A 16,804-nucleotide genomic window follows, 5' to 3' on the forward strand; every position below is an offset into this window, starting at 1 on the left:
CAGTCTTTTAAAGTGATTTCCTTGTCACAAGAGGTAAGACAACCCAAGAGTAGTAGTTTGACCTGTCTGGCACATAATAATCCTTGTATCTTCCTCAAGATTAACTAAGAAAACCATTGGGTAACCACCAGACAAGTATGGACATCTTGCACTCCTAGCATTGTGCCTTAGTTCACAGTGGACCATGTTATTTGTGTGACTTGATTCTGAGATCAGCCTGTAGATTAGCACCATTTATAGTGCTAGGGAGATTTAACACTCCTTGATCTCTCCCTCTCAAAAGAGATGAGAGCTGCCAGTCTCCAAGTCCCTATTCTTCTCCCCTTCAGGCAAGAACTTTGGAGATGTGTAAGCAATATTGGTAAGATGCCTTTACATTCCTCAAGAGTCACACTGAGACAACCCTTATAGACCAACAAGGAGCACATACACTAGATTCAGCTTACATGAGTACAATCCCATCACTGTCTCTGTCTTGAGAGATCCAGAAGCTGCTACTGCTGCTGGCCTAGTGGATTCCAAGACCAACTGTAGATGCTGATCAGGAGTGGACTCCAGGTCAGCTCCTACCCCATGTCACAAACCTTTTCTCCCAACCTAAGTTGTTTTGGACTACATGCCATTACAAACTCTTTTCACAATCACGCTCCAGAAATTTATTTGAGAAGATTTTATTTTCAATGTTGACAACCTTGGGCTAAAATATTTCCTCTGCTTCCTGGCCCACCAGCACCACTTACAACTATTCAAAAATCTTTTTTCATCAGTAGGCAGCATGATGTAGAGAGAACAATCTTCTTCCTTTTTTAAGAAAAAATATTTTTAACATTGTCTTAAAAATTTTGAGTTCCAATTTTTGCCTCTCCCTCTTCCTATCTTCCACCCATTGAGAAGACAAGCAATGTGAAATCATGGCAAAGATATTTTAATATTAGTCACGATGAAAAAAAAAAACCTAGAAAAAACATACTTCCCCATCTCAACACTTTCTTCTTTCCCTCCTTCATGTCCAGGACTCAGAACCTCCTTATGAGCAGGTAGAAACCATAAACACTGGGCAGCAGACTAATCTGAAAGTAGTGGTCCCTATCATTTGAGGTGCTGACAGCAAATGTCTCTTGAAAAGATTCTGTAAAGGACCACTGAAATGAATGAATCTAGATTCTATGGAACTGTTTTAATATAAATTATAAGGTTGTAGCACTTCAATTAACATCTGTTTTCCTATTAGGATAATTATATTTGACCATGTGAGAGTGTGAAACCCCTAACCCCCTTTTATAATCATAGTAGTGATAGCCTTCATGGTTGTTTTTATAACAAAATCATTAGTTTTGAGTTTATACTCAAATAATAGTTTGCTTTATAAAAACTATAAATATTAGCTATGAAATTTAGTTTGGAATACTATAAAATCTTATTTGTATCCTGACCTTAAGCCTGTCAGCTAGGAGTTTCCTTAAATCTTACCACACCCCTCTTGGGTGTATAACAACAGGGTCAGACAAAAAGAAAGGGTGGTCTTGTTTGTAAAACAAGTCACACAGGAGGAGGGGGGCTACTCTTCTTTTCAAATAATAGTTAACCAAATTGCTGAATCTTATTATTTCACCATAATCATCCAGTAAAAACACCAAGAATGTGAGTACTGCAAGTTACCACCCATAGTAATCCTTTTTACACTTCCCAGATTAATCAGCATTGTCATTAAGATGACCATATGAACACTTTTACAACCATCCTATTTTTATTATGACTGTGTTTTCTGTACTGTCATCAGATTTCTTGGCATAAAAAAAGCTATCTCCTACACCTCAGGGTCTCTACTCTTGATTTCACCAGTTTGGCTTTATTGGAAGCCTGGCCTCCTTTCAACAAACCTATTTAGCTTTCAATTCTATACTGGTGTGATAAGTCTGGGCCATATATGTAGCACAGACCTTAATGCAAAATAAGATTAAGATTTTCTATGTAACAAATAGGGCTAGAAATTGTAGAATAAGTATAATTTTATCAGTTATGTTACACTGGCCTCTGGGTGCAATCAGTACAGAATGCCAAGCTGATACATGGTGATTTCTATGTAAGATAACCATTTTGATAATGCACTGAACTGAAGTCATAGGAATATCAACAAATTTACTTCATATTTGAAATACACAATACTATGTTTTGTCTTAACTTTTGCTTTATAGGAATTTTCTGGAAATCATTGTACAGGAAATGATGCTAATTATTTCCTCCCAAAACTAACTCTTTACAACTGGTTGCCATCAAATCATGAGTTAAGCCATTTGAGAATAGTTCAAGAATCTTTAAAAATGGAAATACTTAATTGGATATATTGTAAAGCAAATAACTTCCTTGTTTCCACTTTTAATCTTGGTTGCATTTTCTTTGTACAGCTTTGTATCTAATAAAAAATAGCTATTTTACATCTCATGTTATCTACTTATGTGGTTATGAATTCTTCCCTTATCAATAAACTGATCTGAAAGATAAACTATTCTACACTCTTAATTTTCCTATGGGATCACAAATTAGATCTAAATCAGATGCCTATTTGGACCTGATCATAGCAGAGCTTATGACAGTAGAGTGAAATGTCTGATTTGGGGAAAAGTGAGAGCTGAGTGTGAATGTCTGTGGTTTCTGTGATGTATAATATAAAAGGGAAATGATGAGACTGTAGATAAAATAATTTTATTTAATCTAAGATAGCAGGGAGAAAAAGTGGAAAATAGGAGATATCTTTTCCTCACTACTCTGTCTAGCTTGCTATTCTGTAGCCACTATCAGGGCATCCTAGTCATGCTCATGGGGAAGTACAGCCAAAAACAAAACTGAAAGAAAAAAGCTCAGAATCTACTCTTGCTTCTATTTATCAAGCCTTTTCTCCACCCATTAACTCTCACAAATCTCATCTCAGGACCCAACTGTGACTTTATATTTTGCCTGGGCCACCCGGGGGGGAAGTACATGGGGTATTACAGGAAACATCACCTTGTCCTCATCTCATGAGATCTTGAATCCATTGCTGCCTTTTTCTTTCTGACATTCTCAGTCAAATTCAGGCTCATTCCAGTTGTATTGCCCCATAAAGGGGGTAGGGAAAATTTCCTTCACACATTAGCAACACTGGAGTTTCATGCAAACATCTTTCCACACAGGCTATATTCTTAAGATTCTTCTCCAGTGTGGATTCTATGATGTACAATAAAACTGTAGTTATTTGTGAATGTCTTTCCACACTGCTTGCATTTATAAGGCTTCTCCCCAGTATGGGTTCTCTGATGTACAGCAAGACTGGAGCCCGTACTGAATGTCTGTGCACATTGCTTGCATTCATACGGTTTTTCTCCAGTGTGAGTTCTCTGATGTACAGCAAGACTGGAGCTCCGACTGAATATCTTTCCACACTCCTTGCATTCATAAGGTTTCTCCCCAGTGTGGGTCCTCTCATGTACAGAAAGACTGGAGATCTGTGTGAATGTGTTTCCACACTGCTTGCATTCATAAGGTTTCTCCCCAGTGTGGGTTCTCTGATGTACAGCAAGACTGGAGCCTGTACTGAATGTCTGTGCACATTGCTTGCATTTATATGGTTTTTCCCCAGTGTGAATTCTCTGATGGACTGAAAAACTGGAGCTTAGTCGGAAACTCTTCCCACATTGCTTACATTCATAAGGTTTCTCACCAGTGTGGATTCTCATATGTTCAGCAAGACGGGAACTCCGACTAAATGTCTCTCCACACTGTTTGCATTCATAGGGTTTCTCCCCAGTATGAATTCTCTGATGTACAACAAGACTGGAGCCTGTACTGAATGTCTGTGCACATTGCTTGCATTTATAAGGTTTCTCCCCAGTGTGGGTTCTCTGATGTACAGCAAGACTGGAGATTGAAATGAATGTCTTTCCACATTGCTTGCATTCATATGGTTTCTCCCCAGTGTGGGTTCTTTCATGAACTGCAAGACTGGAGATCTGCGTGAATGTCTTTCCACACTGCTTGCATTCATATGGTTTCTCGCCTGTGTGGATTCTCTGATGTACAACAAGACTGGAGCTCCGACTAAATGTCTCTCCACACTGCTTGCATACATATGGTTTTTCCCCAGTGTGAATTCTCTGGTGTTCAGCAAGACAGGAGCTCTGACTGAATGACTTTTCACATTGCTTACATTTATATGGTTTCTCACCAGTATGTTTTCTCTGATGTACATCAAGAATAGAGATTTGAGTGAATGTCTTTCCACACTGCTTGCATTCATAAGGCTTCTCACCAGTGTGAATGCGCTGATGAACAGCAAGACTAGAGCTCGTACTGAATGTCTTTCCACACTGCTTGCATTCATATGGTTTATCCCCAGTGTGGATTCTCTGATGTACAACAAGAGTGGAGCTACGATTGAATGTCTTTCCACACTGCTTACATTCATGAGGTTTGTCCCCTGTATGAATTCTCTGATGAACAGTAAGACGGGAGCTTGTACTGAATGTTTTTCCACATTGCTTGCATTCATAAGGTTTCTCCCCACTGTGGATTCTCAGATGTACAGCAAAACTGGAGCTATGACTGAATGTTGTTCCACATTGCTTGCATTCATAAGGTTTCTCCCCAGTGTGGATTCTCTGATGTACAGCAAGACTGGAGCTTCGACTAAATGTCTTTCCACACTGATTGCATTGATAAGGTCTCTCCCCAGTGTGGACTCTCTGATGTACAGCAAGATTGGAGCTATCTGTGAATGTCTTTCCACACTGATTGCATTCATAAGGTCTCTCACCAGAGTGGATTCTCTGATGTCCAGCAAGACTGGTCCTGTGCATAAAACTCTTTCCACACTGATTACATACACTTGATTTTTTATCACTGTGCATTCTTTGATGTTCAATATGAGATGAATTTTGAGATGCAACACAGAATTCTCTGAAAGCAAAGTTATCGAGACCATCATTCATGAAACTTTGTAGATCCATTTCTTCCACAGGAAGGCTCACCTCTGTTGGATTCGCCTTCATTTCAAGTCTGATCTCTCCTTCTAAATGAAACAAACAGCAAAATATACAAGTAGAGTTATATATACACTTCTATAACTATCTCCTTTCCTCAAATGTCAAACCATGAACTACTTTATATCCTATTTCCTCAGGTAAGAAGACTTCCAACTGAAATGGGCACAATACCTACTTTGAAAATGCCATTACCTCAAAGCTAAAGAACAATTTAAAAAACAAAAGAGCCTCCCATGGGATCTCATTGGCTCTTCATAAATAATCTGAGATTTTGGATAGGCTAGCTTTATTACATTCCTAACTCAGACCATGACATCAGAAAGGCTGGATGAGAGCACTGACCCAAAATCCTGGCAGCTGAGATCAAATCTTGTAACTGGACATGCTCTGTCCACAGGACTAGCCAATTCATTTTCAATCTTTTTGCTTTCATCTTCATTGTCTAGACATTCAATCTTCTCTTCCTAGTTATAACACTGGGTGCATATAGACTAAATATTCCTATTACTTCATCATCTAACTTTTCGGTAAGCATTTTGGAATTCCCTTCATGATTCCTTTTGACCTTATTTTTTGTTCTAGTATATGAGATCAAATGAAGAAACTCAGCACTGTTTTTTGCATTTATCCAAGGCATAAAAGATTTTGTTCTGTTCCCTACTCCTTGAAAACAGCCATTACTTTTCTTTAAATGCCTCTTTTCACTAAAATGAAATCTTTCTCTTAAAAACAATTTAAAGAAAGACATGCCACTTTCAAAGTTTAAAACTATGTCTCACACAGTAGATTGAGTCGAGGATCCTTTTGGAAGTAAATGGGCAAGAAAGCTTGGAAAATTCTCTTCCTATTTCCCATCTTATGTAGATACTGGCATTTTCATGATATTCTTTACAATCCCAATACAGGTGGTGTAGTATTCTCATTGTACCTCAGAAACTAGCTAAGACTTTTAAGCCTGAGCAAGTTACAGGTCCTCTGTTGCTCTATGCTCCTCAACTATAACATGGACATAATAATATCAAGTGACTCCTAAGGTTCCTATGAGGGTTGAATAAGGTATTTATAAAGTATATGACACATACTAGGGGCCATAGGCAAATGTTGATGTTTCTTTTCTCCTAAAACTATCATTCTCTTCACTCCTCCATTTTCTGATTTTCCTGTTGAATTAAATACATTTCCATTCCCCAACACTCTTTTCTCCCTGGATCATCTAAGAGTGAGATTCAGGATATGGTGCTTCTTTCTAAACAACCTCCACATCTGGGTTCTAGATTGGGAGATCCAGGACATTCCAGAATGGCATTTCCCTTCCTTTGTATATTCAGGGCATAGCATGGTTCCAAAAACATATTTATTATTAAATATATGTTTACTGACTGGGCCCAGGGCTTATGTCAGGCCAAATCTCTACCAGGATCCTTGCATTCTGGTCTCTTTCCTGGAAGGCAAATGCATGCTCTGGGCTCAGCCATGTCATTCTTATTTCTCAGCAGTCAACAGTAACTCAGTTGGAAGTAGAGCCAACCAAATCCAGAAGATCCCAGAGGATTCTCTATAGGCTCTCATCTAAAGTGAGGTGCTGTGCTCACCTGATTGACCAAGAACAGGACAAAGACTGAGCCCCAGAGACCAGGAAAGGGCTTGGGCTAATGATTTAGGGTAACCTTAGCCTTAGACTGCTTCCAGGTAAGGCAGCAATCTTCCCTAATGTTCATGGGATGCAAGTCAGTGGAGAGAAGGAAAATCAGGAAAACAATTACCTTGTACAACTCTACATTGAAGCTCCCTGAACTCAGCTGGGTCCTCACCAGACAAGACAATCCTGTGACATCTCCCTCCCCATGGATTTCCTTTGCCACTCACTATACCAGACTTCCAAATATTTCCTGGTCAACAGCTCTCCATCATGGCTTCCTCCAACCCTCTGCCTCACTTTCTGAGCTGAGAACTTGGTCTCATATTCCACTGAACAAAAGCTGGATCTCTTTGCAGAGCTTTCTTATACTCCACATCTCACCTACTAAAGCTGCCTCTTCCTCTCTGGCCTCAGGATCAGAGGAAAAGGTCATTTTTCTCCTAACTAAAGAAAATCTCATTCCATGGGCAAAGAAACCCTTCCCATCCCTCATCTAAGCCCATCTTTTCCTATGTGCAGGGGCCCCATTGTTTTTTCATCTTTAGCCTTTCCTACACCAATGAGCGAATGACACTCTTCCTTTAGTAAACAATAAACCATTTCTCCCCAATGCTCCAAACACTATCACTTTAACTCTTTCACTCCATGAAATACTGCCCAAAATCTGTCCTCCGAATTAAGAATAAAATGCAAGAGATGGCCACTTATGAGTTGTGCCAGTGCCTTTTCCTTGTTTTCTCTGCTATACGTTCCCTCAGAATCCTCAATCTGGATCTCCTGAAGCCCCAGGCCACCTCGCCCCATTAGATCTCTCTAGTGCTCCTTCTCTTTTCATACTTCCCTCTCAAGATTGGCTGCTCTGGAACTGGGATCTGAAGGGCTTCTACAGAACTGTCAGCATGCTGCTATCTGCTCCAGCAGAGGGTAAACTCCAGGAGTGTAGGGATGTCCACTGCAGCCCTTTATTTCCCCTATAACTTAGCCCAGGATCCAGCACAGAGCAAGCACTCATATATGTTTCTGGATAGTAAAGAGCTCAGAGGGGATACCTTCTGATACCTGGCAAGAGACTTCCAGGCCCTTCAGTCCCAAACACTGACTTCTTAGAGTCACAGACTGATCCCATGAAGGGAGCTGATAGGAAATGGAGTCCAACAGCCTCATTTTACAGATGGGAAAACTGAGGCTCAGGGCTTAAGGGACTTGCCCCGGGGGAACCACTACTAAACCTCTGAAAAAGAATTCTAAGTTGGATCCTCCTGCTCCCAAATCTAGCCCTGAATTCACCAGAATACAGAGAACCCTCTGGTCACTTCTGCTCTCCCACACCTCTTTTCTCCTCCCTCACCTGGGCAGAAGCTCCTCAGGTCTTCATGCTCCAGCATCCATGGGAACTCCTTCTGCTCTAAATAAGAGATCATGTCTTCTGGGGGACCTGGAAGCCCTGGGCAAGGGAGAAAAGGATGTTAGCTCATTATGGAGTTCTCTTTAGGGAAAGGTTGGGAAGTCTAGTAACTCTACATGATGACTCTCTCCATGGGGTTCCCACAGTAGTCTTCCCTCACCCTTTAGTGTCTATAATTCAGAAGCCTAGGGTGGGATGTGCCTATTACCCTGCTAGGGGGACTAGAATGAGCAACAGTCCCCCTCCCACCCATCCTGTTCTGGTCCATTCTGGCAGAAAACTTCTAAACCCCCACAGTGAGTCTGAAGGTCAGGGTTCTAGGTCAGTCTGAAGCCCCAGACACAGGGACCTCAAGGGAGCAGCTTTTGTCCCATAACCCTGCCTGCTCCTCCCTTCCTGACACGTCTATGAGTCTCATGGACCCTCCTCTGGAGGAATCTCTGCCTCTTCTCCTGGGGAACTCTACAATCCTCATTGGGCCCAATGCTGTCTCTTAGCCAGTCCACTTATCCTGACAATCACAGAGGAGGGTAAGCCGGGCCTGCAGGAGGTTTACAGGGGGTCCTGGAGGAGAGTCTCCACGGTATGTAGGGTGGGGAGGGGAAGGGGGAGAAAATCAGGGAACCAATCTGGTACTAGAACGTTAAGATCTAAGGCATTTTCTTCAGAGAAGATTGAACTCAATCTATAATTTTCCATTATTTGGAAATGAGAGGCAGCTAGAAGGGCAGTGGCCAGGAACCTAGGATTAGAGGCAGGAAAGCCTCCGTTAACATTTCAACACAGACAACTCCTACAGGGGTACCTGAGAAGAAGCCACTTAATGGAATATAGTTCCTCATCTGTAAAATGGAGATGATTGTGTCACTGAATTAAGAAGATGAAAATGATGAATAATTGTTATAATATTACAAAGAAAACCCTCGCAGAGCCCTGGGTCAAGAGCAGGTTGTTATAAGTGCTTCATCCCTTCCCTTCCTTCCTCACTTTCTCTACTGGAGGCTTAGGGCAATAGGAGGGAAGACTAAGGATAAATCACCTCTCCTGGGAAGACCTAGGAGCTCTGTGCTATGAGTTTATACTGATTAAAGAGAAAAAGATCACCAATAGTAGATCTAACCTAGAGAGGAAGAGGATGGAAAGAAAACCCTCCTGAATAGTTTCCTAGATGAGTTTGGGAGACTCAGTTCCAGACCAGGGAGAAGTGATATGGAATTAACTCTGAGATTACTTCCACGTCTCAGATTCTCCAACAAACATTTGATCTCAGAATTCAGAAGCACCAAAGGGAAGTCCCAAATCTTGGTGCAAAGGCCTTTTACAAGAGAACCAGGTAGGAGGGCGGCCCTGGCTCTGTGACATTCTTCCTCTTGATTGAAAACTTCTCCCAACCCTGCCTGCTGCTGGGGGTGATATTCCCTTGAATGGCAGACTTGGGCAGCAGGGCGATATAGCAACTTCCCGCGGGAGTCCTATAATATTTTTCTGTGGGTAATAACCTGAGGTGGAGAGAGGAGGCTAAGGAAATGGGAGAATAATAATGACTCAAAGGCAGAACTGGAAACACATGGGGAGTAATGCAAACTCCAAGGAAATAAGAGGAATAAGAGAATAGGTGGGGAGTATCAACTCCTTGATACTCCTAGACAAGAGAGTCTGCTTTGGGGGCAACAGTGTCGCTAGAAAAAGTGGGGAGTCTTAACTCCTTGGGGTCTCCTATAGCAATAGGAGGCACTGAGGGCAACCACGTTGCTAGGAAAGGGGGAGTCTCAACTCCTTGGTGCCACCTATAGACAAGGGAGTCTGACCATTAGTAGGAGGCACTGGAGGTGACAATGTCGCTAGAAAAGGGGGGAGTCACAACTCCCTGGTGCCTCCTATAGCAATAGGAGGCTTTGGGGGGACTGAGTCGCTAGGAAAGAGATACAGTGAAGCAAGAGAGTAAGAAGAGAGAGAGAGTAAGAGTGAGTAAGAGTAAGACTGAGAGAGTTAAGGAGGGAAGAGGGAGAGAGGAAGTGAAGGGGGAGAGAGCTAGTTAGAGAGCCAATAAGAGGGCGCTAGTAAAGGGCTAGTAAGAGAGTTTCGCGCTAGTTCCCCAGTATTTATTGAAGGTTTTAGGAATGTGGATCAACAAATACGTAACATGACATAGGTTTTAACATTGAATTGACAATGATAAGATCAAAGAGATGGAGACTAATCTAACCAAGCTTTGCAAATGAAAGTACTCCAAGCCAAGACAGCGAGGCCCAGCTCATGAATTTGCCCATCCTTTGCTAGTGCTTCCACCTGTCCCTTTCCATACAATGACCATCAAGAGGTCTGACCATGTGTCTGGTAATACAATATCAATACATCAATCATACTTCCCAGATGCTAACATGCCTGGTATGCTACAGAAGAGGGCTCCTTACCCATAGAAAGCAGGTTCTGGGCATTCTCCAGCATCACCTCCTTGTACAACTCCTTCTGTGCAGGAGACAAGAGGCGCCACTCCTTCTGCGTGAAGTCCACAGCCACATCCTTGAATGTCACCACCTCCTAGAGAAGCCCAAGTCAGAGCACAGAGGGCTGAAAGCCACATCACAATCATAATAAAGAGCCCTGCCCCCTCCACCCCCACCCCATGTCAGTTACAGGAGGAAACTGACAGAGAAGGGAGGGTCTCAAAGATTCTGCTCTTTGTCAGTATCAGAGTCAGCACTAGAAGGTGAGTCTTTTCTCTCTGTCTCTCTCTTTCTCTTTTTCCCTTTCCTCCCCTTTCTCTCACCCCTAATAAATGCTCATCAATCTGGTAATGAGCCCTGAGATCAGTTTTTACTTATAACCCTGTGGAAATAATGAGAAAGGAGAGACAAGCTTGGGGACTCAGGATACAACCCAGGAGAACAGCTGAATTGTCCATAGCTTCTGACCACATAATGTTGCTGTTAGCCTTATAAAATATTCTCCTGCTTCTGCTCATACTTTGCATCAGTTCATGGAAGTCTTCCCAGGTTTCGCTGAAATGATACTGCCTGTTATTTCTCATAGCCCAACAGGGTTACACTATAATCACACACCACATGTTCGGCCATTCCACAATTAATGAATGTCCCTCAATTTCTAATTCCCTGCTACCACAAAAAGATCTGCTATATAAATATCATTGTGTAAATAGGATCTTTCCCCCTGTTGTAGATCTCTGGGACACATGCCTAGATCAAAGAGTATGTACACTTTGAAAGACTTTTGGGCAAAGTTCCAAATGGCCCCCAAAGGGTCTGTTAATGGACAACTCCACCAAAAGTGCATGAGTGTCCCAGGTTTCATACATCTCCGACATGATCATGTTCTATTTCTGGCACAATGGCCAAATTGTCAGGCATGAGAGGGTGCCTCAGAGGTATTTTTACTTTGCAGTTTAAGCACACAAATGCTTAGCCTAATTTGAGATTGTGAAGACTGGATTTACCTGTCTCCTGATTATAATAATGAAGATACTTAGTCTAACAAAATCAGGAATGTCTTGTGAATTTTACATTACTCCGCCTTACTTAGTCTAACAAAATCAGCAACGTCTACACACATACTTAAGGATTATGTACCTAGGAGGATGGCTTTTGATAGACATGTGCAGAAACAGCCAACACACCCCTGGGATGTGTGAATGCAAAAATGTGGGTTTCAAGACTGTGAATTGCCAAAACTATAAAGATAATTTTAGTGTCATGATTTTTTATCAAAAATAAGTGGTCGCCATGGGAAAAATTCCCAAATAGGAAATACCCAAGTCAGCTGGGTTTTATGAAGATTTTAATTAATACGAATGAAGGAATTAAGGGAAGAGAAAGAGACAGAGTAAGAGGAAATAGTAGGAAAAGGCCTAGGCCATTCTAGGCCTGAGCCTTAAGAGACTAGTCAGTCTTTAATCCACTCACCACAAGATTTTGTCTCAAGCAAAATTCTAATTCTTCACTGAAATCCTCAACTCCTGAACTGAGTCCCAAGACCAGCTCTGACTCCTAACCTCCATTTCAGCTTCCAAAGGTGAATTACATCCAGAGCCCTCCAGCTCCTTCCTTTTAAAGAAAAATTTCTCTTGTGTCACCTCCCCTAAATTTTTATATCTACCAATCACAGTAGATGCTTTACCTAGGACAGCCCATTCTTCGTTTTTAGTTCTCACCTTCTCTGGGTAGATTATATCTTCTGAGTACTTCACACCTCTTTGCTAAGCTTGCCCCTTGCAAGTTACCTGACCTTTTAGTGATTAATTAGACCTTCATAGGTCCTTAGCATCCTTTTGTATTAGATCCAAAAATAAACCTAGCTTAAGGTTTTGGCCTCACTATAAGTATTAGTTAAGTACTTTTTCATTGTTCAGTAAGGAGTTTTATAACTTTATCTTCCTCTAAAGCATTGTCTAAGTATGGGTGGAGTAATGTTAAAGTTCCCAATACTGATCAAGTACCTTCATTGTTTAAAATAGGGAATAGCTTTAACCAAATGTTCCAAGGTAGAATCTGAGAAATTTTAAGATTCACAATTGTCCTAAGTCAAGCTTCAGCTACCATTGGTACAGATGAGACACAGGAAAGTGATGTAAAACCGTCTATATATTTGGCGTCACTTCCTCTCTTCGGCCTCTTTCCCCGGAGAGGCTGGCAGCATGCTACGTGTTTCCAGCATCTTGGCGTGGCTGAAGCTATTGTATGCTTTGGAGGTGACTTTTCCCTTGATACTATACTGGGAGAAACTGAGTAGCTAGTTGAGGTTCAGGCATTTTAGCTGAGCCCTCTTGGAGTTTTAGGCTGATTCCTTTCTGCCTTACCTTCCAACACTATCCTCTTAAAAGCCTCTAATCTTCCACCTGGCACAGGCCAGGCAGAAGAAATCCTATACCCTTTCCCTCTCCCTTCTTAATCTCTTTCCTCTACATTAATTAAAATCACCATAAATTTACAGCTGACTTGCATATTTTATTTGGGATATCCCCTGGCAACCAATAAACAATTTAGATGTAGGTCACAACCCTAAAATTATCTTTACAAGATAGAGGCAATTACCAAAAAAAAAATGGAAAAGTTTGATTACTTAAAACAGAAAAACTGGGGGGCAGCTGGGTAGCTTAGTGGATTGAGAGCCAAGCCTAGAGATGGGAGGTTGTAGGTCCAAATCTGGCCTCAGACACTTCCCAGCTGTGTGACCCTGGGCAAGTCACTTGACCCCCATTGCCTAGCTCTTACCACTCTTCTGCCTTGGAGCCGATACACATACAAGATGGAAGGTAAGGATTTACAAAAAAAGAAAAAAAAACAAAACAGAAAAACTGTTGCACAGAAACCTAAACTGTTTGCCTCAGTCTCCTCAAATGTGAAATGATGAGAATAAGAACATTTATCCCAGAGGGTTATTATACAGATTGCTGAAAGCAGAATTTTAGGAGAACATAAAGCACTTCAATCTGTCTATGTCTCATTCTTTGCCACTGAGCCGGATTCCTTTGTAACAAGGCTAAGATGTGTCCCTCAGAACCTCCCTATTTGCACAGAAAATTCCCAGGCCTTCCAGAAACTCACCCTTTTCTCTCCAGCCAACAAGGGAAGGACTAGATCAGTGAGGAATTCTACAGAAGAGGAGGAATGTACCAGTTGCTGGCTCTGGTAGTTTTACTCGAGAACACTCGAAGCTCCTCTTCAGAGAAAAAGACCTCATTTCTCTGTGATGGCCCTTCATGGGCTCACCCCAAACTCCTCGGACTCTCTCTCAATTTGGGCACACAGCAGCAGAAGGCCAATAGAAGGGTCACACACTCACACTCACACACACTCACACTCACACACACACACACACACATACACGGGAGATCTCTGGGGCATCCCCGGCTAACTGATTCTGGCTATCACTGGCAAGGACCCTGATATTTCCTACAACAACCTCCACTTGCATATACTGACCATCCAGCCTCTTCCTCTCCTCTCACACCTCCCTCCTCCTCCTCTGACCCAGGAACACTGGCCTCCTGGATGATCCTTGGCCAAGACCTTCCATGGTCTGACTCTGGGCCTTTCCAGGGCCTGTCTGTGTCCCTGCAGAGAATGTTCTCCCTCCTGCCTCAGAGCTTCCTTCAAGTACCAGCTGAATCCTCCCCTCAGGAACCAATGATCTCCCCAGAACCCTTAGAGTCTTCCCTCCCATGATGAATCCCTCCATCCTGCCTGCATAGAGCTGGTTTGGACACAGCTGCTGAGGGGTCTCGTTGGTCAGACTCAGGGGGCCTGGAAGGCAGCCAATGGTTTCTATCTTCCTTTGTGCTGACAGTGCCTGGCACACACCAGGGTGTTCCTCCACACTGGCTGACTTGGGTTAAGAAATAGTAAAGAGGAAGGAGCCAGAGAGACCCAGGAAGACTCCAGGACCTGAGGCAAAAGCCAGGGAGCAGCACCAGGAGACAATGTCTTCCCTGAGGATGGCACAGACCAAGGGACATCCTCAACCTCGGCTCTAGACCACACTCAAGAGGGAATAGGTGAAAAGAAGCAGAGGAAGAAGATGTGAGTGTTGCCAGGCAAGCAGAGAGAACAAAGACAGGATCCCTAGACAGGGAAGAAGAAGGAATCAATGGTCTTCCTTGGTGCTCGTTTGTGCACAGCAGGAAATCTGACATGGGAGGCAGAGCCCAGGCGGAGCTCTTGGAGTATAAACTGACCAAGGGCCAAGGAATCATTCCCAAAGCTGAGAAGAGAGTCAGGAAGGGCTCTTCCTCATACCTGGGAATTGGAATTGGGGATAGAAATAACCCAGCAGGAAGGAAGGTGAAGCTTCCTAGCCCATCTTGTGTCAAAGCCAGGGTAGGGGCTAATATAAGGAATAGGGGATTTGAACCCATGAAGTGTGCAGAGGGTAGAGGCACGGGGTAGCAGAGTACAGAGTTCTGGAGTTCTACTGGAGAGAGACACTTAGCCTCGGGCTGAATTCATTCTCTCTCTGGCTTTACCTGGAGGGAGACTGTCTACCTGCTTCCCTGATACCTGACTGAAACATCTGGGTTTCCTGTGTGATCCTGAACATCTGAGCCATCTGTCTGTGAGAATTAGGTTTGGGGCCTTTGCAGCCAAAACCTCTTCTTGGGCCCTGTCCTGCCTAACAGCCAAACTACCTCCATTACCACCAAAAGCGGGGTTGGTTTGGGTTAGTGTAGGATATTTATATTGGGGTCTGGGTCCCTAGACCAATAGGTGAGTCGAGTATAGTTAGATCCAAGAAGACTCCTGGTGACAGAACATTGAGATCTTGTGGGGTTTGGAGAGATGGCAATAGCTTAAGTTATCCAAATTCATTTTTACCTTTAAACAAGTCTTCATTCCATCTTGGTAGAGAGGGAGGTATGTGTGTGTGTGTGTGTGTGTGTGTGTGTGTCTGTGTGTGTGTCTGTGTCTGTGTCTGTGTGTGTGTGTGTGATATCTCAGTGTCTGGCTTTCCCAGCACTGGGCTAAGACTTTCCAAAACACTGTAATCTTCTGTTACTGGCCTAATTACACATCCAATCCCATCCCCAAAAATCCTACCATTATTTCAGGATTCACTGGTTGAGGGGGCTCCTACCTGGGGCTGGAATGCACTTACCTGGGCTGGGAGTCTGTCCCTCTCAAAGGCCATCCCTGAGGCTCTAGGTTCCCTGTAGAGGCAACAAAGTAGCCTTAATGAGTCCATCTGGTGAAGCTCCCTCATCTTTTCCCAGCCTTGTCTTTGTAGGGGTTAAATTAGGAGTTTTGACAAAACGAGAACAGTTTTTAATCTTTTAAGTTTTAATGAGAAAATAGTCTAACTACCACTAATAACAACCAACCCCACAAAGCTCCAACCCAATCCAGTCCAATCAAAACCAAATCAATCACTGTTCAATCCAACTTCAATCATGTCTGTTAATGAAGACCAGGCACCTTCAAAAAGTTCAAGAAAGAAAAAATCCTAACAGACCAAACCAAAATGGAAAAGCCCTCTAAAGGCTAAAGCCAAAAAGCCCTCTGAGTAAACTCAGGACCTCCAGGTTCCCCCTTATATTAAAAAAGGAATAAAGAATAAAGGAAAGAAGAAAACCAACTTAAAAGAAACAAAGATGAAAAGGGAGACCTCACTTCTAATGAAGAGGAAATTAAGGGAGTCATCAAAAACAATTTTGACCAATTACATGGTGATCTAATTGATATAGATGAATATTTAAAAAAATATAAATTTCCTAGATTAACAGAAGAAGAAACAGAATACTTAAATAATCTCATATCAGAAAAAGAAATTGAAGAAGCCATCAAAGAACTCCCTAAGAAAAAATCCCCAGGACCAGATGGATTCACAAGTAAATTCTATCAAACTTTCAAAGATCTAATCCCCATACTAATCAAACTATTTGACATAATAAGCAAAGAAGGAGTTCTACCAAATCCCCTTTATGACACAAATATGGTACTGATTCTAAAGCCAGGTAGATCAAAAACAGAGAAAGAAAACTATAGACCAATCTCCTTAATATATATAGATGAAAAAATTTTAAATAAGATACTAGCAAAAAGACTCCAGCAATTCATCACAAGGATTATTCATTATGACCAGATGGGATTTATACCAGGAATGCAAGGATGGTTCAATATTAGGAAAAACATCCACATAATTGACCTAATCAACAAGCAAACCAACAAAAATCACGTGATTATCTCAATAGATGCAGAAAAAGCCTTTGACAAAATGCAACACTCCTTTGTA

The 16,804-nt window shown here is 42.2% G+C and overlaps 1 protein-coding gene across 2 annotated transcripts in view; it reads right to left on the bottom strand.

The window, feature by feature from the left end:
* Window positions 1–655: 655 nt before the first annotated feature.
* Window positions 656–16,804, bottom strand: part of LOC103096484 (zinc finger protein 420-like) — a 54,538-nt gene continuing 38,389 nt past the window's right edge. The window contains exons 2-6 of one of the 2 annotated variants that reach the window (XR_008917141.1): window positions 15,671–15,722; window positions 10,477–10,603; window positions 8,006–8,101; window positions 3,004–5,044; window positions 656–801 (exon numbers count right to left, since the gene is read on the bottom strand). Coding sequence is in view for 1 of the 2 variants with exons in the window: in XM_056820500.1 (XP_056676478.1) it covers window positions 3,180–5,044; window positions 8,006–8,101; window positions 10,477–10,603; window positions 15,671–15,703 (2,121 nt within the window). In the remaining variant the exon portion in view is untranslated. Of the gene's footprint in view, window positions 5,045–8,005; window positions 8,102–10,476; window positions 10,604–15,670; window positions 15,723–16,804 lie in introns of both variants that reach the window. The other variant, XM_056820500.1, reaches the window with a different exon arrangement.

The sequence above is a fragment of the Monodelphis domestica genome, chromosome 3, assembly GCF_027887165.1.
Source record: "Monodelphis domestica isolate mMonDom1 chromosome 3, mMonDom1.pri, whole genome shotgun sequence".
In the NCBI taxonomy this organism is placed as follows: domain Eukaryota; kingdom Metazoa; phylum Chordata; class Mammalia; order Didelphimorphia; family Didelphidae; genus Monodelphis; species Monodelphis domestica.